At 51.1% G+C, this 21,937-nt stretch overlaps 4 protein-coding genes across 6 annotated transcripts in view; 1 reads left to right on the top strand and 3 right to left on the bottom strand.

Annotated features, from left to right (window-relative positions):
- Positions 1-3,109, bottom strand: part of GABPB2 (GA binding protein transcription factor subunit beta 2) — a 36,184-nt gene extending 33,075 nt beyond the window's left edge. Inside the window, exon 1 of one of the 3 annotated variants that reach the window (XM_062192215.1) lies at positions 2,698-3,109. The gene's annotated coding sequence lies outside the window, so the exon portion shown is untranslated. The remainder of the gene's footprint in view (positions 1-2,697) is intronic. The other 2 variants (XM_062192214.1, XM_062192213.1) reach the window with 2 other exon arrangements.
- Positions 3,110-5,095: 1,986 nt separating this feature from the next.
- On the bottom strand, positions 5,096-9,446 carry MLLT11 (MLLT11 transcription factor 7 cofactor). The gene is made up of 2 exons (XM_062192217.1): positions 9,316-9,446; positions 5,096-5,486 (listed from the first exon to the last, which is right to left on the bottom strand). The coding sequence occupies exon 2, from the start codon at positions 5,478-5,480 to the stop codon at positions 5,208-5,210; it is 273 nt and encodes a 90-aa protein (XP_062048201.1). The 5' UTR covers positions 5,481-5,486; positions 9,316-9,446; the 3' UTR covers positions 5,096-5,207.
- Positions 9,447-10,224: 778 nt separating this feature from the next.
- CDC42SE1 (CDC42 small effector 1) lies at positions 10,225-19,073 on the top strand. Its single transcript, XM_062192218.1, has 5 exons — positions 10,225-10,336; positions 13,277-13,554; positions 13,961-14,071; positions 16,423-16,512; positions 16,818-19,073. The coding sequence occupies exons 2-4, from the start codon at positions 13,501-13,503 to the stop codon at positions 16,495-16,497; spliced, it is 240 nt and encodes a 79-aa protein (XP_062048202.1). The 5' UTR covers positions 10,225-10,336; positions 13,277-13,500; the 3' UTR covers positions 16,498-16,512; positions 16,818-19,073.
- Positions 19,074-19,532: 459 nt separating this feature from the next.
- On the bottom strand, positions 19,533-21,658 carry C5H1orf56 (chromosome 5 C1orf56 homolog). The gene is made up of 2 exons (XM_062190139.1): positions 20,639-21,658; positions 19,533-19,553 (listed from the first exon to the last, which is right to left on the bottom strand). Exons 1-2 carry the CDS (start codon positions 21,656-21,658, stop codon positions 19,533-19,535), a joined length of 1,041 nt encoding a protein of 346 aa, XP_062046123.1.
- Between the last annotated feature and the right edge of the window lie 279 nt (positions 21,659-21,937).

Raw genomic sequence — 21,937 nt, 5'->3', positions numbered from 1 at the left:
TTTTAAAGATTTATTTATTTATTTGAAAGGAAGAGTTACAGACCAAAGCCAGGAACCAGGAATGCCATCAGGGTCTCCCATGTAGGTGGCAGGGGCGCAAGCACTTGGGCCAGTTTCCACTGCTTTCCCAGGTACATTAGTAGGGAGCTGGATTGGAATTGGAGCAGCCAGACTTGAAGTGGTGTACATATAGGATGCTGGGGGGGGGGGGGGGATCTTAACCCACTGCAGCATAATGCCAGCCAGTCATCCCATTCTTAAAAAAGCTGGGCAATGGGGGCCAGCGATGTGGCCCAGCAGGTTAACGCCCTGGCCTGAAGCGCAGGTTCGAGACCCAGCTGCTCCACTTCTAATCCAGCTCTCTGCTGTGGCCTGGGAAAGCAGGAGAAGATGGCCCAAGACCTAGGGCCCCTGCACCCACGCGGGAGACCCAGAAGAGGCTCCTGGCTCCTGGCTTCGGATTGACGCAGCTCTGGCCATTGTGGCCAATTGGGGAGTGAACCACTGGATGGAAGACCTCTCTCTCTGCCTCTCTTCTCTCTCTGTGTAACTCCAACTTTCAAATAAATAAATAAATCTTTAGGGGCTGGCGCTGTGCTGCAGCGGGTTAATGCTCTGGCCTAAAGCGCCGGCATCCCATTTGGGCGCTGGTTCTAGTCCTGGTTGCTCCTTTTCCAATCCAGCTCCCTGCTATTGCCTGGGAAAGCAGTACAAGATGGCCCAAATGCTTGGGCCCCTGCACCCGTGTGAGAGACCTAGAAGAAGCTCCTGGCTCCTGGCTCCGGATTGGCGCAGCTCCGGCCATTGCAGCCACCTGGGGAGTGAACTAGCAGATGGAAGACCTCTCTCTCTCTCTCTCTCTGCCTCTCCTCTCTCTGTGTAACTCTGCCTTTCAAATAAATAAATAAATCTTTAAAAAAAAAAAAAAGAATCAAGGTTTTTAAAAAAAAAAAGAGCCAGGCAAAGCCTTATTTCTTACTATAGAGATATAATGAAACTTTGGAATTATAATATAAATAGGATATTACACTCATCACCTGATCCAGAAAAGGTCTAGGAACTCGCTGAGGCTTCTTTATCCCATCCTGTTACCCTTTTGATTGAACCTTAAGTATTTGTCTTTTTCTTTTTTAAAGATTTATTTATTTATTTGAAAGGCAGAGTTACAAAGAGAGAGAGAGAGAGAGAGAGAGAGAGAGAGAGAGAAAGGTCTTCCATCAGATGGTTCACTCCCCAACTGGCCGCAACGGTCGGAGCTGCGCCGATCTGAAGCCAGGAGCCAGGAGCTCCCTCCAGGTGTCCCATGTGGATGCAGGGGTCCAAGGACCTGGGCCATCCTCTACTGCTTTCCCAGGTCACAGCATAGAGCTGGATCAGAAGAGGAGCAGCTGGAACTAGAACTGGCGCCCATATGGGATGCCAGCGCTTCAGGCCAGGCATTAACCTGCTCCACTACAGTGCTGGCCCCTTAAGAATCAAATTTAAAAGAAAAAAAAAAAAAAAAAACAACAACAGTATTTTTAGGGATTATGTGTCATGCTCCCAGTGTCCTATATTAATGGAGACAGAATCCACCAGACAAGAGATGTAACCCAAAATAACAGAGAACAGTCTAGGCACTTCTGACTTCAGACTCCCAGATTGGATGTGCCTCCACTTTCCCTCTATACACAGTGAGGAAACAAAATCTGGTCCAACTTGAGGATGAGTGAAATACAAAGCACCCCTTCCCCTCCCCAAACACAGAGATTTTCAGTGACTGTGTTTTGACAACCTATGAAGTGCCTGAGCTCTAGAAAATTAAGTGCTGTATTATCAGAGAGAAATTAACTTGTTTAATCTAAAAATCTGGGTGGGGCAGTTCTCTCATTGTCATCAAAGCATGCATGAAAAGAAACACTTAAGAGTATCTCTACTGGAAGGGGCAGATCAAACGGTATGGTGAAAACATGGCCCCAGATCATCCGCTAAGCTGCTTAAGGTTGTCACAGAACGTCCTTTTAGAGAAGTTACAAAGAAAGGGGGTAGGGGGAGACCCTAGAGAGAGGCCCTTTGGGTAAAGAGGAGAGGAACAGGGTGACATCCGGCTCTTGGCAATCAGTGAGACTGGGAGAAACGCAACAAGCATCATCCACGGCCTGACAGTCATTCTTTTTCTCTTTTTGTATTGCACACGTCCCCACCCGGCGGCCAGCTGTACCAACTGGAGGTTCAGCCCTTAATGCTCGTGTTCACTTTCTGAGCTCACGAATAATCTTTAGTTTACTATTGGGACCAGAGAATTGGAGTCCCCCCTGCCCATCATAAATCTCGCAACTTCTCACACCAGGATTTTTCTGCGAAAGGGGAGGCAGCCACCTGGGGGCAAACCCAGCCAGCCTGTGGGGCTGCCTGGGCCCCGACTCCGCGTCGCCCCCTAGTGGTCACCTTTGTGGCCTCGGTTCCCCTTGGCCCGGCTCCCCAGCCCCAGGTCTTACACCCACCCCCTCCTTCACCTCCTCCCAGTCCCCTCCCCTTCCTCCCGACGGCGTCCCCTTCCTCTGTCCCCCTCCCCCCGCTGCCCCCGCTCCGGTGCGGGGGCGCCGCTCGGTCTGCACAGTTCGGGACTGGGCTGCGCGGCGGTGCGACTTCTCACGGCACTTTCCGTTCCAGCCCTGACGCCCCCCCAGAGTCCACGCATCTTTCCTTCCCCCTCACCTCTTCGTCCGGGACGTCGCCGGCTGCGCTTGCGCCGAGCCCGCCAGTTTGGTCCCGTTTCCTTCTCAACTTGACTCCCTGTCAGTGGCAGTTACTTTTTGGCCTTTTCATATATGCATATTTTGGGGGCCTTTACCCCCCCCCCTCCGGGAGAAATGGAAGCAACAAAATGGCGGACCCGGAAGTGAAGGCTCAGCGGCTCTTCCTGGCGGAGGAATCTGTGGAGGGGGCTTGACTGCGAAACCTATATTGCCTTTCGAACGGAAAGAAGATGTATATCCGAGGCTCATTTCTTATCTCCTAAAGGCCTCTGGAGGTGGTAGAGTATGAATCAGAGGCATCCTGGGCGGGACTACTTAACGGGGCGGAGGATTACCGGCTGTCGTGTTACGTGGGGTATAGTTCCGGCTGGGGACGCCCCCGAGCATTGCTTTGGCGCCAAGGCCCGGGTCCTGCCTCGGTGGTGGAGTTTGCGTCCAAGTCTTAGCTGCTGCTCCCCGGGGCTAGCGTTAGGGTTGGCGGAAAAACTTACTGCCTTGTCCGAACCTCGGGTGAAGCTGTTTAGGGCTTCTCTGGCATTGCGCGTTAATGGGGCGCCGCTGCCTGACGGCCATGGGTTTGTCACTCACGCCGGAATGTGGAGACCCCGAAGGCAGGCAGTCGGCCTTTTGGGGTCTCTGGCAGAGGATGGGGGGCGCTGTGTTTGCGAATCGTTCTAGTCAAGTATTTCACAAACAGCTGGGCCCTGTCTCCACCCAATTTCCGACTAAAGGACTGAGAAGCCAGGAAAGAAGTCCTTCAACAATGAGGCAGAACAGTAAAGGACACATCACTGCGCCTCTCAAGGCTTAGGAGGAGGAGTGGCTTCCGCTCTTCTGAACTTGTTTAGCTACTATTCTCGTCATTTTTAAAGTATTAACGTAATACTGTCCGCGTTGGTGTTTACACTTTTTCGTAAGATCTCATTCCTATTTATATCCTCTTACATGTTCTGGCTCAATGTGTTAAAAATTACTTGGAAGGCAGAGACAGATGGAGATCTTCGTCCCCAAAGCCAGGAGCCTGGAACTCCAGTCGCAGCTCCTACGTGGGTGCAGGAGCCCCAGGACTTGAGCCCTGTTCTGCTGCTTTCCCAGGCGCATTCGCAGGAAGCAGGATGGGAAGTGGAGCAGCCAGGATGCCAACTGGCATTGTCCCAGGTGGCAGCTGAGCCCACTGAGCCACAGCGCAGGCTCCAGGTGTCTTACATACTATCGGAACACAACAATTTGAACCGTTTTTAGGAATGAGGTTGTAAATAAGCAGAGAGCATACCTGGGTGGATTAGTTTCTTAGGCACCTGAGAGAATTATTGCTCTATACGTAACTTTGATATCAGTGGGCAGAGTTGTTAGTTGCATCTAACTTCTGATTGTAAGTTGATTGCGCATTTGTTACCTTTTCAAGCTGAAGTTCACCACTGAATGTTTAAATGCTATTCAAATCATTCCTCTAAGGGGAATATTAGGTAAAATGTACCAACAAAATGTGAAAGCAAGGCTAACTTCTGAGATGCATACTGCCTCTCTACAAAGAGAGAAAGCAGGAATCCAGTCCTGGGATTGAATGTCTTTATTATATAAATGAGGAAATGGCAGCACACATCAGCAACAATAATTTTGGTATAGGGTGAGAATGTACTCGTTTATTTCATGTGCTGGAGGCCCACTGATGACTGACATTGCAAGTGCAGGAGGGCAAAACAAAAATACTTTTAGAAGTTAAAACCTTACAGATTATCGTAACACTCAGCAAGATTGCATTTTGAGATTAGAAATCTGATTTTCCTCAGAGTTTTTTAAACCATTAAGAACAAAGTTGTGAAGTAAGTAGGCTTACAGAAGGAACACTCTTTGGAGAAAGAGTTTAGCTATTTCTGATTGAATGCTTTCCCCTAATTCATTTTCCATGACATACTCTCGTCTTTTATACCTTTACCCCAGTTTCTTTGAGAAAAAGTGTTTTACAAGAAGAAGCAGGATCAAAAAAAAAAAAAAAAAAAAAGGACCTTTTAGAAATCCTGTTTGGTAACAGATCATCTCAAATTATAACTTCTGAGGTTTTCATCAACCTTTAAGAAGTTTTTGCTTACTGGCCTAGAGCGAGAAATTAAGAAAGTTTGAACAATTTCTGAAGCTGATCAAAATGGAATAGAAAACAGTCTCCCATGTTGCTCTACTATACTACTCTCTGGCATCCCCTGCTAGCTAGAGTTAACATTTGAGGGAAAAAAGGAGGAATCCCTGTGATCCAATATTCCACTGCCTGAACCCTTTCCTTTGTGCCTTGAGGGCTTTTGAGAGAAACAGATAGATAAATAATAAATAAATAAATAAATAAATACAACTCAACTCTGGCAGATTCATCAGCACCACCAACACAACAGAGGGAGAAAGAACAAGATTAAAATGGGAAAGGGATGGAAAGGCAAGACAATGAGGGAAAGGTGGTGGGAGAGAGAAGTCTCGGCCTTAGAGCAAGTCCAGTTCGAAGGAGTGGATGCTGGCAATGGGAGCCCTCCAGAAGTTGAAGGTGCTGTACTCAAGGAGAGCATCACCTTCAAGGTTCTTCTCCTGCTCTGCTCCAGGTGCTTGCCCGGTCACGTTGCCAGCGCTGCTGTCCTTCATCTTGTAGGTGGGTGTATCTGACAGACCCAAGCCTTCCAGCTCCGACAGATCCAGTTCTGGGATAGGCATCCTCCAGAAAAGAAAGGAGCTGTACTGGCTACTCACGGGGTCCCTCATAGCTTCCTGGATGGGAACAATCACACATCAGTCTTTTGATGGCCAGTGCTCTTTGCTTGCTTAGAAACTCCACATTCCCATTTGCCTCCAAATAATCTAAGCTCCCTACCATTTCCCAAGGTCTCCCCATCATGGGATGAGTTACTTATTGCTTACAGCATCAAGTTGATCCTGGCTCTCATCTTTGCCACCTTAAAAACTCTGGCCCCATACTTCCTTAGCAGTAGTACAACCTCTGCATCAGTTATACTCATTCTTATCTTGCTTGACTCTTCCCAACTTTCAGGGTTCCATTCAAGTCCCTGGAGGAGTCTCCCCTCCCCCAACTGCTATTATATTTACGAATACTTAACTTCTGCCTGCTTTTGGTGTGATAGGCCATGATGCTTCTGAAAAGGCCTGCGTGAGACTTCTGTTTCCTTCTTGCCTTGTAAACCCTGTTACAAGCTCACCCACCTCTTGCAGAATGACTTCCTTAAACTTTTTTTTTTTTTTGACAGGCAGAGTGGACAGTGAGAGAGAGAGAGAGAGACAGAGAGAAAGGTCTTCCTTTTTGCTATTGGTTAACCCTCCAATGGCCGCCGCGGCCGGCTCATCGCGCTGATCCGAAGCCAGGAGCCAGGTGCTTCTCCTGGTCTCCCATGCGGGTGCAGGGCCCAAGCACTTGGGCCATCCTCCACTGCCTTCCCAGGCCATAGCAGAGAGCTGGCCTGGAAGAGGGGCAACCAGCATAGAATCCAGCGCCCCGACCGGGACTAGAACCCTGTGTGGCGGTGCGGCAAGGCGGAGGATTAGCCTGTAAAGCCACGGCACCGGCTGACTTCCTTAAACTTAACCCATCTCCATTGACCCTATTTTCTCTAGCATCTCCCCACAACACCCTGTGGAGTTTTATCCAGATCGATTAATTTGGGGTCACAGATCACGGTTGTATCTCTTAGGCGGTCTGTTCTTCAACTGGAAGGCTAAGAATCAGAGTACTCTCTGGGTACCACAAGTGCTAGGTTTTGCACACAAAGGAATTCAACACTGCTGTTAAATTTTTCCTCACTATTTAACAGAATTCTCTGCCATTCATTTCCATCTATTAGTCCACAGAGAAGCCTGAACAGTCTATTTCTCTGTAGCCTACTTCTCCTTCTGTACACAAGCCAGGTACTAGAACTATTCTCCTATGCTATAGCAGGATCTCTCCTGTGAGCCCAATGCTTACATATACCTAGTAGTGAAAGCAAATGCATTGTCAATTCCAGGTGAGGGAGTAAAGTTTAGATTAGAAGTCGGTCCCTTTCAGAGTCAGATACTTCCCCGCGCTTTAATGAGCAGTTCAGTCACCTTTCCTGCTCATCCTACCCACACCCTGCCCAATGGTACATGCTGCTTACAACTCTGTAGCCTCCACCCTGCTACTTTCTAGCCAAGGGAAAAGGGCAAGATTCATTACTTGACATGTTCCCAAAGGAGCAGAAAGAACATTCTACCACCTCCAAAAATAGAACTCCCAAGTTTCAAAAGGTCTTTTTCCAACATGCCCCGTTGGCTCTCACCAGCCCCGAGTCTCCTAAATAGTCAAATAGGCCTCCGAATGCCTCTGTATCATATACAACGTCTCTACTAAGGCAGGAAAAGAAAGCATAGTCTGGGTGTGTCGGAGTGTAGAGACTTTAGTAGGAGAGGTGAGTGAGTAGGCTAGGAAGATTTTTAATATGAAATGAATCCTGAGTTGTCCTTTTCTTCTTAGGTTCAAGCTCGGAAATAAACCCTGGGAACCGAGCATTGCTCAGCAGAGAAGCTGCTGGGAAGGAGGAGGGTGCAGGGAGTGGAGCAGGGCGGAGCAGTTGGAAAGGTGAGGTCATCGTCCTCGGATCCCTCTGATCTTCTCCAGGGCACTTTGCAGACGGGTGCACAGAAGGGGAGCTACCAAAAATAGTTACAACAATTGACTAAAATAATCCCTACTTAGGTCTGGGTCTGGGTCTGGGTCTGGGACTGTAGACTTCCTAATTAGCAAACCTTAGGAGTCAACAGTTACTGACTTCCACCAATGCTGTTTACTACATTACCGGTTATTTTTCTAGTGACCTGGCTTGTTTTATAGCCCATGCCCTGCAGGTGTCCTCTAGAGAGAGCTGAGGATAATGCTGGACACATACTAGGCTCTTTAAAAAACAGACTCATAGGAGAAAAGAATCACAGAATTTTAAAACTAGAAAATACCTTAGAAATTATAGTGTGACTTGTGAAGCCTTCCAGCCAGTTTATATAAAACCCAGGCTCATAATTCCCAGTCTGATTCCTTGTTGTGTTGCACATAAACAGTTGCTTTATAGCTTGATATGACCCTATCCTCAAAATCTGTAAGGATTCTTAGTTCCTGAAGAACAGATATTCTGTGGGTTAGGTACCGATTATTGCTGTGATTCTGATCTGAGTGGTTAGATGCAAAGGGCAGTAGAGAGCAAGCTAGAATGTGAGAAAGGGATTGTCTCTGACAAGCTGACTCCTTTTCTTAAAACCAGAATAGGCATGAAACTGCCCAAATAGTCCCTAAGTGTGTGACAAAGCTGTCTTACAATTTAAAAAAGCTAAAGGAAATTCTGTAAAATATTAACTCAAAAGACCTAAACCCCCTGGCTATGTGACTAACCCAGACACGTACAAACAGCATAAAAAGCATTCCAGAAAGACACTCATATAAGCCTATGTGGCATTAAAATAGACAAGAATATACATAGAATATTGAAGCTAAAAAAACCCAGGGTATTTACTAATGAAATTTTTTATTTAATACAGTATGGATTTAATTCCCAAGCCCTCCAATTTTTGCAAAAGTTCCCTTTTTCAGGTAGCCACCCCTTCCTTTCCCCAGGTGCTCTCCACCCATACATTCTCTCTCTTCAGTTATCATTTACTTGTCTATCATTTAATACTTAGCATGAAAGATGTGGACAGTGCTTTGCACTACAGGATACTTGTATGCTCCATAAATGCCTCCCACTATCCTTGATTTTACATTGTCCCATCTTTTTTAGGCCAAGGTAATTTCACTGTCTGTTATCAGAGACAGGCATGTCAGTGAATATAGAGGTTAGGAAGAGACACTCTGAGCCACACAGACACACCCAGATACTCTTTGTCCAGACCCCCTATAAGCTTTCAGGGCCTGCTCCGCTGGGTCTTGCTGTGTCATGCTGCCACTGCGGAGAGGGGAAGGGAAGCCCTTTGGCGCCTCGTTCGAAGTGCCTCCTTCTGCGCTTGGATTTTTGTATTCCCAATTTCCTTTCCCGTTATTCTGAGCTGCAAATCAGCATTCCTTTTCCAAAATCTGTCCCCACACCTAGCTCCTGTGGGCTGTACTGATTTCAGTACAGGATCGGGCTCCCATCTTTCCTACTTCTTCAGTGCAACGGTTTGAGATGGGGGAAGGAGACTGTTAAAAGGTCAGGATTACAGAGCCCTTCCCCCCAGAACGCCCTCCTACAGAGACCCAGCGGCTAGGAAGGTACAATAGTTGACTAAAGAATCATCAAATAACAGGTAGAAATTATAGCTTGAAAAAGACCGTATAGACCAATAGGCTGAAAACATTAAACTCAAATACTCGAAATGAGGCAAGTGCTGAGAAATAATTGCATTTGAATAGTTAGGAATTAATGCCTGTGTGCAGAAGGAGGCAGGGACCGAGCTCTTCGTCAAGATGCGAAACGCTGAACAAATCACTAGCCATTGTTCACAGCGCCCCCCGCCCCACACGCATCCTTACTTGGAGCCTTAAATCCCAAGACAGCGGCTCTGCTATCTGCAGCCCCCGTACCCCTCCGTCAGTTCAGTTTACCTGTTATTAAGGAATTACTAGCGTGCTGCAGAGACGGAGGGAGTGCCTTGGGGGCCCGGGGTCCGCTCTGGGCTGGAGAGGAGGACCGCTGTAGGAAGTGATGGCTTTGTCTTCTCACTCCCTCTTCGGCTTCGGTGACTGAGCCTGTCCGCCCAGGCTCCCCCTGCAATGCAGCCCCTCCTAAGAAGAGCGGAAGGACTCCCCGCCCCCTCCCTGCCTGACTCGGCTAATTCAAACGATAGGTTCCAGAACGCTTTAGGGAGGGCGAGGGGATTGAAGAAAGCATCTCCGTAGGCTTGATTTATTATTCCCAGTCGGTTCCAGCACCTTCGCAGGTGCAGTGAATGAGCAGCCAATTGTCCTCTGATTTTTAGGTTTAAGGATCAAAGATCTTAACTCCAGACAACATTGGAAGGGAGTGTCCCTGTCTCCCCAGCGTAAAGACTTAATGTTACCAGGTGCTTGTGAGAACCATAAAAATTATTGACCCCTCCCCCAGTCCCTCTCTTCAGCTCGCCTCTCCACCCTCACAATGGTAAATCTAGCCCTGTTCCCGTTTGGATGGAGCAGAAGAGATTGGGGTGTGGTTCCTGCGAATCGTGAACTTGGTTAGGTCTGGGGGGTACTGGGGTGGGGGGAGCGACCCGCTACGTTTTGCCCCTCAATGCCTGGCGAGCAAAGGGAACGCGCGATCCGGGGGCCTGGCCCGCGTGCCAGACCCTCCACGAGGTATCCACGTTCTCCAGTCGGCCAGGCAGGCGCGGCAGCCGAGGCCCCTTCCCACGTCCCTCCACCGTGCAGATTCTCAGCAGCCCAGGGGGAGCTGTGCGCTCAGCTCCCAGCCGGACGGGTTTCGTAATCGCGTCGCTGCCGTTTCCGCCCTCGGCAGCCCCACCTCTGCCGGCCCGCCCTCGGCTCCCCTACCGCGTCGAGAGCCAGCCCGGGAGCCCCGCACCGGCCGGCACCGAGCGGGAGCCTCCGACCGGCTGCAGCTGGACGCCTCGATGCCGGAGAGGAGCAGGTGAGAGACCGCGGGTGGGCCCCCCGGCCGCGCGCCCAGCCTGCCGGGTCAGGCCGAGACGCACCGGATGCTGGGGGTGGGGAGGGTGAGGAAGGTGGCTCGGACGGTCGAGATGCTGGGTGGGGGGTGAAGGGGCGCCCCCAGGGTGACATTTGTCCTCCTGGCCCGTGCCGTGCGCCGGCAGAGGTCGAAGGGAAAGGAGGCGCTGGAGTGCTAGGGAGGTGGGAGGTGACAGGGGCTTTTCCGAGCCAGACACGGTGGATCTGGGTCCTGGATGGTCTAAACCTGAGACTGAGGCAGCCCCGGAAAACAGAAAAATTCACAAGAGAGGTGCACATCCTAGCTGAGGTTGCTGGCAGCAGAGATTTCTGGGTTGGGGGAGGACGGGCAGAAGCCTTGAGTCTGTGAGCGAACATACTGGGGGAGGGGAAGCCTAGGCCCTAGTTCTGTTTCCTCTTAAACCCGGGCAAGACCTTTCCCCGGGAAGGGCAGGGGTGATGCCAGGGCAGAGGCCTGTCACTTGACTGTACTCTGGGACCCACAGAGCCCCCATGTCTGGGGTGGCCCCATAGGGACCAGCTGCATCTCCGGGCCCACAGCCAGAATTGCCCACTCCATTCTCTCAGCTCTTTCTCCAGCTGCTTCTTGTGAAGGCTTGTCAGCCAGCGGGTTGCAGGCCTTGGGGCAGGAGGCCGCGGGACCAGGAGAACCGGTTTGGGGCTACAGCAGGACCAGGGAACCACCTCTGTACATCCTCCCATTCCTTCTGCCTTACCCCCCCCAGCTTTGAGGCTGCTGAGTCCAGCTGTGATCTTGGTGGTGGTGATGGTGTACACGTATTGGGGGGTGTCTTCCAGTTCTGTGTTTGAGTCTGGGAGTCAGAGGGGCTCAGTTGTGAGTACTGACTGCTCGGCCATGGGGATGTGGCCTTGTGCTAGCTAATCCTGCTCCGGAGCCCTCCCTTTCACCAAGAGTGGCATTGGAGGTGGGTGCCCCTTGCTCCTCACTTTACCGGTTCAGGACCTCATTTTTCCTGCACGCACTCTGTTCTGAGTGCTTTATAGGAGAGTGACAGCCAATTGCTCTTACTTCCTTTTCTGGCCCAGTTCCCTTCCCCCCACCCTGCACCACCACCATCACATTCGCCCTCACATTTTGACCCCACCCCCAAGCTTCAGACACCCTGATGTCCTGGGGAATGGAATTTCCTGGTCACTTCTCATCATCATTGGTCATTTATGCCAAGTCTCTCTCTCCCTCTCACACACACACACACAAACCCGTCTTTCCTTCCACCCAGCTCTGGTCAAGTCCCTGGAAAAGAAACAGAAACGTCCTTGTTCCTCCACTGCCCCTTTCCCTCTCCCCCCCTTCCCTTCCCAGCATCACCCACCCCTGTCCACTCAGCGTTGAGCAGGGTGGGGAATGCTGGGAGAGTCCAGTCTCAGCACAGCCTGTGGTGATGTTGGGGGTTTCCTCTGATTCTCCATTGTTTTCTCCCTCGCCCCCCCTGACCACCTGCCACTACCACCACTGCAGAGCCTGTGACTGACCGCCTTCCCACTGAGCACACCCCTCTCAGGGCAGCTGCTGCTGACTTCCGCCCTGTGTGCTTACTCCTCCCTTCCAGTGGTGGGAAGGGAAGCGGGAGAGAGCCCAGGCTCCTGGGCTCTTCCCTCCCCTAGAAGCTGCGTTTCAGTGTTCCTGTGGTCTCATCTCAAGGCTGTTACAAAAATAAAAAGACCCTCTCAGTTTTTAGATCAGTGTAGGAAGCCTGAACATCAGGATTCCAGGCTTAGAAGGAAGGGGGAGTCTTGCTTGTGCTAAAGTGTAATGTTCCTGAAACTGCCCAGGTAGGAAGCCTTGAGGTAGGATGGGGCTGGAGGGTGAGGGGGGCAGATACAGTGAGAATAGAGGAGCCTCAGGTGGGCCCTGCCCTGGCTGGCAGGGGTGAGAACAGGAGGACCTTCTTTCATAGACACCAGTACTACTGGAAAGTTCCTGTGTCTGGTTGGCTGATGAAGGTGGGGGGTGGAAGTGGTGAGGAGGTAGGAGAGAGCAGGTCACAGCGTGAGGGGAGGGGGGAGGGAGGGAGCAGGAGGCAGGCCATGTAGGGTGTCAGGCAGAGCCGAGCCACACAGCTGGGCTTGTGAAGAGTGGGGAGGCCGGTAAACCTTTCCCCGCGGGACAGAAGACCACCAGCACATGGGCCTCCAGCCTGTACATAGGTGATCTCTGCAGGACCCACAAGGTGTGGCTGTGCAGTGAGTGAGAGGACGCGGATGAACTGGGCATGCACAGCCTGCCGGAAAGGCTGTCAAGGTCAAGTAGTAAAAGCACTGCTGAATGGCTTCTGGGAGGGGTTGGATCTCAGTGGAGAGAGAGGAGGAGGGACAGGGCAGTGAACTGGGGAAGAAATTGCTCACCGCGGAAGGGCTTTCTTGAGGTCTGACCTGCTGCAGTTAGTCTCCTGGGACCTAGGTGGTCAAGGTCCCTTGTTCGTGAAGAAAACACAGCTGTCCAAGGGCAAGGTAAGGAAAAAGGGAGGGGCAGGGCGGAGTCCTTGTTTGTGAGAACAAAAACCACTATTTCCTCTTCAGAGTCACTTACTTGCCCCTCCCCTCCCCTCTTGCCCCAGACCCTGAGGGAAGGGAGCTGGAGTACCACAGCTAGACTTCCTTCATGTCTGCCACTGTCCTCTGGTCCTCTCTTGTCTCCTCACCCCGAGAGCCCCTCATAGCCGCTGCTCCTGACCACCTCGTGTTCTGTTCCCTCCTTGGAGCGTCAGGCTGTTCTTGTGTTTGAGAAAGATTGACGAGAGGGTGTAGGATTGGCGCCTCAGAGGGAGCGCTGAGAGGCTGTGGGCTCATCAGGGGCTCCGGGGGCCAGTGAGCCCTGGGATTTCTCACTAAGCTCTCTTTTTACTTTCCGCTTGTCCAGGCTTCCGCGTCTGATGAAGACACAGCCTGGTTCCTGGCTGCCCTGTTAGCCTCTCAGGGTCCGAGGCACTGACCTTCCCTGCGTGGCGAAGGGTCCTGAGGATCCCGCTTTCTCTAAACCTGTCCTGCTGAGTGAACCACAGCAGGGAGTGGGTGGTCCCAGCACCAGAGCAAGAGCCCTGTGGGGCCCCGGGCAGAAGAGTGAAGCTGGAACCTTCAGGGAACATGAGTGAATTTTGGCACAAACTGGGCTGCTGTGTGGTAGAGAAACCCCAGCCGGTGAGCCACCCCCACCCCCACCCCAGGCAGAAATCAGTTACCGTGTACTGCGAAGTAGTCTGCCCGCGCCTCTCCCTGCCGGGATGATCTGTGTGGCCAGGGCTGCAGGTGGAGGTTACACCTGCCTGTGTTCCATTGTTTCCTCATCAGCCGCAGCTGACTTTGACACGTCCTTCCCTTGCTCAGTAGTCACCCTGCAGGCCACCACCTGCGCCACTCTGGCCCTTGTGTCTTTTGTTATTCCAGCTTTGCCTTCATTCCCTGGTGATTGCCCTGTTGTAATGTCACTGGCCCTCTTCCCACCCCAGCCCTTAGCGCCTTCCTTAGTAGTTTTTAAGACTTTCCCCTTCTGTGCTGTGACTGGAGGAGGGGGCTTCAGACATGACTCCTTGTCTTCTCCAAGCAGAAGAAGAAGAGAAGGCGGATTGACCGGACCATGATTGGAGAACCAATGAATTTTGTTCACCTGACTCATATTGGCTCCGGCGAGATGGGGGCAGGAGACGGACTTGCCATGGTAACAAGGGGACGGGGAGAGGTGTATATGGGGGAGGGGGGCTGTAACTGTTTCCCTTTCTGAAAGTTCAAACAAGAGGCCTCACAGAATGCTCAGTAGGGAAGCAAGAACTCTCGTCCTGGCCACAAGTTGTGTAAACCTGATACTTGGCATTTCAGGCGTGTGGGGCTAGCTTCCTTCATATTTACACATAGCAGATTGTTCTTTTTTTTATTAAAAAAAAAAATGTATTTATCTGAAAGGCAGAGTTACAGGATGAGGGAGAGACAGAACTTCCATCCACTGGTTCACACCCCCAAATGACAGAAATGGCCAGAGCTAAGCTGTTCCAATGCCAGGAACCTCCCCCAGGTCTCTCACATGGGTGCAGGGGTCCAAAGACTTGGGCTATCCTCTACTGCTTTCCCAGGCACATTAGTAGGAAACTGGATCTGAAGTGGAGCAGCTGGGGCTTAAATGGGTGCCTATATGGGATACCAGCACTGCAAGCAGAGGTTAACCTTCTACACCACAGCACCAGACACTAAAAAAAATTTTATTTTATTCAAAAAGCAGAGGGACAGTCAGGGAGCTCCATCTACTAGTTTCTTTTTAGTTTCTTTTTTTAATTTCCATCACTTTGACTTTTTCTTTCCTTTTTTTTTTTTTTTTAAGACTTATTTATTTGAAAGGCAGAGTTACAGAGATAGAGATCTTCCAATCACTGGCTCACTCCCCAAGTGGCCCCAATGGCTGGAACTGGGTTGATCTGAAGCCAGGAGCCTGTGCCAGGGCCCAAGCACTTGGGCCATCCTCCATCGCTTTACCCAGCTGCACTAGCAAGGAGCTGGATCAGAAGTGGAGTAGCTGGGCCTCAAACTGGCACCCATATGGGATGCTGGTGCTGCAGATAGTGGCCTCAACCACCACGCCACAGCACTGCCCCCCCCCCCCCCAATCTACTAGTTTCATACCCTAAATGCCCTCAACAGCTGGGACTGGGCCAGGCCATAGCCAGGAGCCTAGAACCCAATCCAGGTCTCTGACACAGGTGACAGGGATCCAAGTACTTGGGCTATCCCCTGCTGGCTGCCTTCAGAGTGTGCATTAGCAGGAATTGGGAGTAGAACCCAGACTTGACTAATAGGGGATGCAGGCATCCCAAACAGCATCTTTTATATTTTGAAAGAGACAGAGGGAGAGGGGATGGACAGAGGTGAAGAGATCTTTCATCCCCTGCTTAGCTTCCTTCATGCCCTCAACAGCTTGGGCTGGGCCATGCTACAGCCAGGAGCCAGGAAGTCATGTGGGTGGTAGAACCCCAAGTACTTGGGCCATCAGTGGCTGCCTCCTGATGCAGTAGCAGGAAGCTGGATCAGAAGCAGAGTAGACAGGGTTCACTCCATTATCGGATGCAAACCCGCTCCACCACAATGTCCACCCCCCAAGGCTTAAGCCGTTTCAGAACAGCCACCCCCAAGCAGCGTCTTAACCTCTAGGTCAAACACCACTGCAGATTGTTCTTCCTTGGGGTGGGGAGTGTATATATATATATATATATATATATATATATACATATACATATATATGTGTGTGTGTGTGTGTGTGTATATATATATATGCATATATATATATGTCTTAATAGTCAGAGACTTCTTCCAAAAACCTCAACCCTCCATTGCTTAGTGTCACAGTAAGTCACATTGTGCTTGGGAGTACTGGGGGAGGGAGTACTGAGCACCTCTGTCATAAATAATGTCTGTGATGCATTTCAGAATAAATGGATCTGGCGTAGTAGGCTAAGCCTCTGCCTGCAGTGCTGGCATCCCATATGGGTGCTGGTTCAAGTCCTGGCTGCTCCTCTTCTGATCCAGCTCTCTTCTTATGGCCTGGGAAAACAGTGGGAGATGGCCCAAATGCTTGGCCCCCTGCACCCACCTGCCTCCTGGCTTCAGCCTGGCCCAGCCCCAGCCATTGCAGCCACTTGGGAAGTGAACCCACAGATGGAAGATCTCTCTCTCCCCCTCTGTAACTCTACCTCTCACATAGATAAATAAGTTTTTTGTTTTTTTGTTTTTTTTTAAGAGTAAGAATGGACCTACAGGTGGGGATGGAATTCTTTTACTCAGCTATATATGGGGAGTCCTTTCTGAGATCTTACCAGTAAAAGACCTACTTTCTCACATCCTCATGAAGGCTGGTGTGAAGGGAGGGCCCTGACTTCCCAAGGAGGACTGACAGGTTAGCTTTAACCTTTTCGGATAGTGTCGTTGTCAAGGAGATAAGGCCCACCTCCTCCCTGCAGTGCCCAGGGCAGACCTCATGTTGTGACATGAAGATTTTGAGGGTGTCTCCAATGTGTTTTCTCACAGACAGGTGCAGTTCAGGAGCAGATGAGATCCAAGGGAAACCGAGATAGGCCATGGAGCAATTCTAGGGGCTTGTAGCTCCCAGCAGGAATGGTGAGTAATGATTAGAGAAACCCACCCAGCAACTCAGCCTTGTACCCACACACCCTGATGCCCCTGCTCAGAACCCTGATCCTTTGATGTGAGAATGGGAAGGGGGTGAGAGGGAATTAGAATGGAAGATTCCAGACTGTAAGAACCCAAAAAGAAGATAGGGGGTCACGTAGACAGAAATAAAAGAGCATACCATGGAGGAGTTAAAAGTCTGTACCAGTTGGTGCCTTCTCACTAAGGCCTCTGCTTTCTTTGAAGCAGTTCTTCCTTTGAAACAAAAAAAAATTTTTTTTTTTTTTATTTAGGTCCTGCCATCTTGAAGTTCCCATTCTGTGTCCAGCCCAGAAGAAATGCTGCCCCCAACCCAGAACCCTCCTAGAACCAGTGACCCAGAGGCTCTTTTCTCCCTATCTGCCTGACAGGGCCTCAGAAGGCTTGGGGGCTGGACTCCCTGCACTCCCTCTGGCCACAGCCCCTCCTGGAGATGGGGTCAAGGCAGCAGGACTGACGTTGGCCAGAGGAGCTCAGCTGAAACCCTGCATATCCTCAGATCTGAGAAAGGAGTTCTCTGGGAACCTGGAATGAGTTCCTGTTCTCCTGAATGATGGTCTGGGTGCCACCGTTTTTTAACTCTTAACCCGGAACTCCTTAAACGCAGTAGGTCGGCAAGAATACCAAAGCTGAAGCCGGCTTTGCGGAAAAGCTCCCTGCCTCCCTGGCCCTCTGTTTCCTCCTGGAGTGAACTAAAGCAGACATCCTGCAGGGGCTGGGCGGGTGACCACTCATTTTTCTGTAGATTTCAGAACTTAAGCTCACAGCCCTTCAATCTCTCTCTCTCTTTCAATACCAGGGTCTTCTCTCTAGTTAGGCCTTTAATTCTGTTCCTGTAGCATTGCTAGCTTCCCAGCAACTTTCCTTTAAAAAAAAAATTAAAAGTTGGAGTTCTCTTAATTACCCCCATCCTACTACCTCTGTGTTTAACCTCCCCATCCTTATTAGGAACCTTATTGCTTCCCATTGAATAAGAGTTAAAGAGATGCATCTTAACCTGATGACATTCCATTTAAGCCTTGGGAGACCTGGCCTGCCCTCTGCCAACCTCCCTGCTGGCCCAGGTGAGAGGAAGAGGGGTCTAGAGAGAAATCCTGAATACAGCAAAGTGGGGAGTTTTATCTCAAGATGGATTTCCTGGGCATTGAGAAGGAGAAGGGTAGTGAGATACATAGGGGATGTGAGCTTAGGGGCCTTAAGATCCTCACAGCACAAGAGTAGGAGGGGGCTCCGAAACAAGGTTGTTCAACCCGGACACATAGGACATTTGGGCTGGATGATTCTTTCTAATGGAGGGCTATACTGTACGTTGCTAAATGTCTTCCTTTTAAGGGCAAAGTTGCCCACAGCTGAGAGCCAGCTCTATTGTTCAGACACTCTGAAGTGATTTCCATCCCCTACCCTACACACACTCATCCACATTAAGCCTGTGCCGTGGATGAGCTAGGACTCCTTGTCAGGTGGCCTCAATTGGGCTGCACATATCTCCAAACAGTTACTCAGTGCATTGCTTATGCTTCCACAGGCTCCTGTCTGATGGACATGTAACCATGTTTCTCTGTTCTTGCTCTCTGGGGGAGAGGGGGGGTCCCTGCAGGGTAGACACATGAACAGAGAATGGTGGGATTCCGGGGAGTGATGAAAGCATTAGAAACACCCCAGCTTATCCTCCCCGGATTTTTACTCTTATTTCTGTACACTAGATCTGAAACCAGATACGAATAAGACTCAGGGAGTTTTTGTATGAAGACCAGGTTCCATCCCTGCCTGGCTGAAGAGTCTGCTTTGGGTGGGAAAGCAACGCAGGAGCAGAATCTTTCGGCCCTTTCCGTGTTCTCAGGTGTTTTTGTTCTGGCCCTGTTGGTGCAGGTTAGTTACATTAGGAAGGCAGAACAAGACATATGAGCGCTTGCCTGCTCTGAAATGAGAAGGCAGTGAGGGTGTGTGTGTATGTGTGTGTGTCTCATCAGCTTTGTAACAGGAAGCATCCTGTTTTATGGTAGTGGGAGGGGGTCAGGAGCGGGGGAACTGGGATCCAGCTCTCCAGTTCATCCCCACCTGCGGTGACTGAGGTTCTAATTTTTCCTGATTTCAGTGTGTTTCCCTCTAGTTTTTCAGGGTCTAAAATTGGACATAGCGACACATTTCCAATTTACTCTGTCAAGCCAGTTGCTCTGAAAGCCCATCTTGTTGCCTGAGGGATCTGGAGACCTAAGGGGTTCACAGTACAGGGTAGAATGGTGGAGGACTCCTGGAATCCGGTCCTCCTCACCTCCAGCCTCATTCTAAAGCCAATTCTTTGGACACAATCTTCCCTTTGGTGCTCTCTATCCTTTAGCTACATTGTCTAATACGTAGGCTACTGTCACTTTAAGAATAAAGTGATGGAAACGGAGAGTCATAATTTATATTAAAAAATTGTTGGACTTTTAAATACATTTTTAAATAAAAAATGGAAGCAGAATATTTGCAGAGTAATCACTTCAGGTGTGTGTGTTGCATTCAAGAACATGGCTGCTGAAGATACCTCCTTGAAAATGAGCTGGAATTCTGTGCCCACACTTGCCTTTTCCAAGGAGAGAGGCCGAGCGCTGGGAAGACAAGAGTGCCACCGTCATCTTTCAAGGGCTCAGTTCCTTGTTACTCCTATTCCTTTGGCATTTATTTGAGATTTAAAAAAATAAAAGGATTGGTTTAAAAACAACGTTGGAAATGAGGAAGATGAGCAACATCAACATTTTATCCTGGAGACAGAGTAGGGGAACAAGGCAGAGGCTGCTAGGTGCAAAGTTCAGTTTTAGGATTGAAAAGATTGATGGAGTCCCCTAACTCAGATACCTCTATAAAAAGAAATAAGCCCAAGTAATATGGGTGTGTTTTTTTTTAGTACTAAAAATATATAGTGGGTGCTGGAGTCGGAAGGGTAGGAGAGGCTGAGATACTGACACCTCTTGTAGATGAAGTGCACATCATGTTCGATTCTTGTCTATCTGGGTAGAGGGAGAAAAATGGAGAAATTACAACCACATCCATATTTTCCTTTCCTTGCTTCGTGCCCCCTCCTCCCCCCGCCGCCACAAGCAAGCCCTCTTCCTCAGACCTGCCACTTTTTTTTTTTTTGGACAGACAGTGGACAGTGAGAGAGAGAGGTCTTCCTTTACTGTTGGTTCACCCCCCAATGGCTGTTGTGGTCGGCGCACCGCGCTGATCCGAAGCCAGGAGCCAGGTGCTTCTCCTGGTCTCCCATGGGGTGCAGGGCCCAAGGACTTGGGCCATCCTCCACTGCACTCCCAGGCCACAGCAGAGAGCTGGACTGGAAAAGGCAACCGGGACAGAATCCGGCACCCCGACCTGGGGTGCCAGCGCCGCAGGCTGAGGATTAGCCTAGTGAGCCACGGCACTGGCCAGCCCTGCCTTCTTTAGATTCAGTAATAGTATTGGACAAAGAGAAACTAGTGGCAGAAGGACCAAGTTACTCCTTGTTTGTTGCCTTTCCCTCTCCTCGGAGGTCCTGACCTCCAGTTCAATTGAAACTACCAGGACAACTGGGACCTTTGGTGGCTCTTGGAAATGCAGGGACTTGTCTTCCATGGACGTTAAGTTACCAGGAAGGATCCCAGGACAGTTCTTTGGGATGGTGGTGGTGAAAAGAATGGGCACTGGTGTCAAGCAAACCTGTTTTAAAACAATAACTTGTGGCTCTGCCACATACTAGCTTTCGTCCGTAATGGGATGAGACTAAATAAGGGTCGTTACCATTACGCTGAATTCATTAGGTCAGAACTGTCCATCAGTTAACGCCCTCCGTATCCATCCATTGCCTTTTCTAATTGAGTCTGCAGTCCTATTTGGTCAATGATCATCAAATGACCAATACCACATATTTCCTAATACCCAACCAGCAATTGCTCAAGAAATCATAGGTAGAAGCAATGGCTAACAATGTGGGTAGCCCATGTCTATTATAAGTCAGTAACCAAACAGGTAAGTCAGTAACAGTTCATGCAAGCACACTGGCTGGCTCAGCGAGGGGTTTTGGGGTCAGGATTTGTTAGGCTCATCACCCAACACTTACTGGTTGCATCTCTGTGAACACTGAAGACAGGCTGTTCCAAATATCCTCCAGGCCAATCCTGACCCGTTTCCAAAAAGCCAGAGCTGGGCTTGGGCTGGGGCTGGGGGGCGGGATGAGCGGTCTGCGTCTGAGGTGGATGGGGGGCATGGTAGGGGTGGTGGTGGTCTGGGTGGTGGTGGTCGGAGAGCAGTTGGTGTCAGGACAGAGGCCTGCGTCCAGGGGGCACTCCTCCCGGAGCCGGTTGCAGGGACACTGCTGGTAGGTACAAGGCCGGTGCTCCGTGCGGAGCTGGCTCAATGCTCCCACTCGAAGGCGTCCCGAAAGGCCCTGCAGCTTCCCGGATCGGGTCCGGCTCATGGTGCCTGACTTGCAGTGACAGTGCCACGGGCCCCAGGGCATCAGCACCAGCCGCAGATCCTCGGGAGGTGGCATGGCTGTGGGTGAGGGTGCTGGCCACCGGCTTGGGGTGGAGCCCGGTGTCGACCAGTGGCTCAGGGTGACCTCGGAGGTCAGAATGTCCCTGGGTTTCATGGTGGTGCGTGGCAGGTTTGTGGTCAACCTGATCTCAGGCTCTTGGGTGTTGGCCACGAACCTCCCCGGGCTGGAGGTCCTTCCGGTATTTGTACTGGGGGCGGCACTGGGAATCAGCATCCTGCTGTTATTCTTTCTGGCATTTATCACAACCCCCTCTTCCAAAGTCTCATCCTCACCGAAGCTGGCCTCAGAGCCCCGGGCGATGCCTGTCACGGTGGCCAGGAGCTCGGCCGCCGCAGGGCCTGCCAGGCGGTCGGCGGTGGCCACCGCGTCATTCTCATCCTCCAGAGTTATCTTAGGCCTCCGGGGGCCGGTGCGGGGGGGACCGATGGTGCTCCGGTGGCTGCGGGCAGGGCCGGGGCCCCCAAAGCGGAAACTGACCCGCTGCATCCCGGTGGATGTCTGGGTCTGGCCTTGGGCCCCCGCCGCCAGGGGCTCCAGACTCAGCAGCAGGGCCCAGAGCAGCGCGCCGGCGGCGGGGACCATGGGGCTGGGCGGCTTGGGGCTGGAGGGAGGCCGGTGAGGCGGGCCCAGGCTCCTACCTTCTCTCCCTCCCTTCTGCTCTCCGCCAACCCGCCGACCCGCCGGGGTCGTTTGAACGGAGGCCACGGGGCGCTGGACACGTGCCACGCCCCTCCCCCGCGTCCTCCCCGCGGGCGCTTCCCCAGCCCCAGGGGCTGAGCTAAAAAACCCAACGGAACCTTTGCGTGAGAACTCCCGCAAGCCAGAACCGAAGGCCGGATTGTGATGTAAGGGGTTGGGGGA

This window comes from Lepus europaeus, chromosome 5 (assembly GCF_033115175.1).
Source record: "Lepus europaeus isolate LE1 chromosome 5, mLepTim1.pri, whole genome shotgun sequence".
NCBI classification, from domain to species: Eukaryota; Metazoa; Chordata; class Mammalia; order Lagomorpha; family Leporidae; genus Lepus; species Lepus europaeus.
Note: the sequence above shows the minus strand (reverse complement) of the source record. Positions and strands in the feature narration are given on the sequence as shown.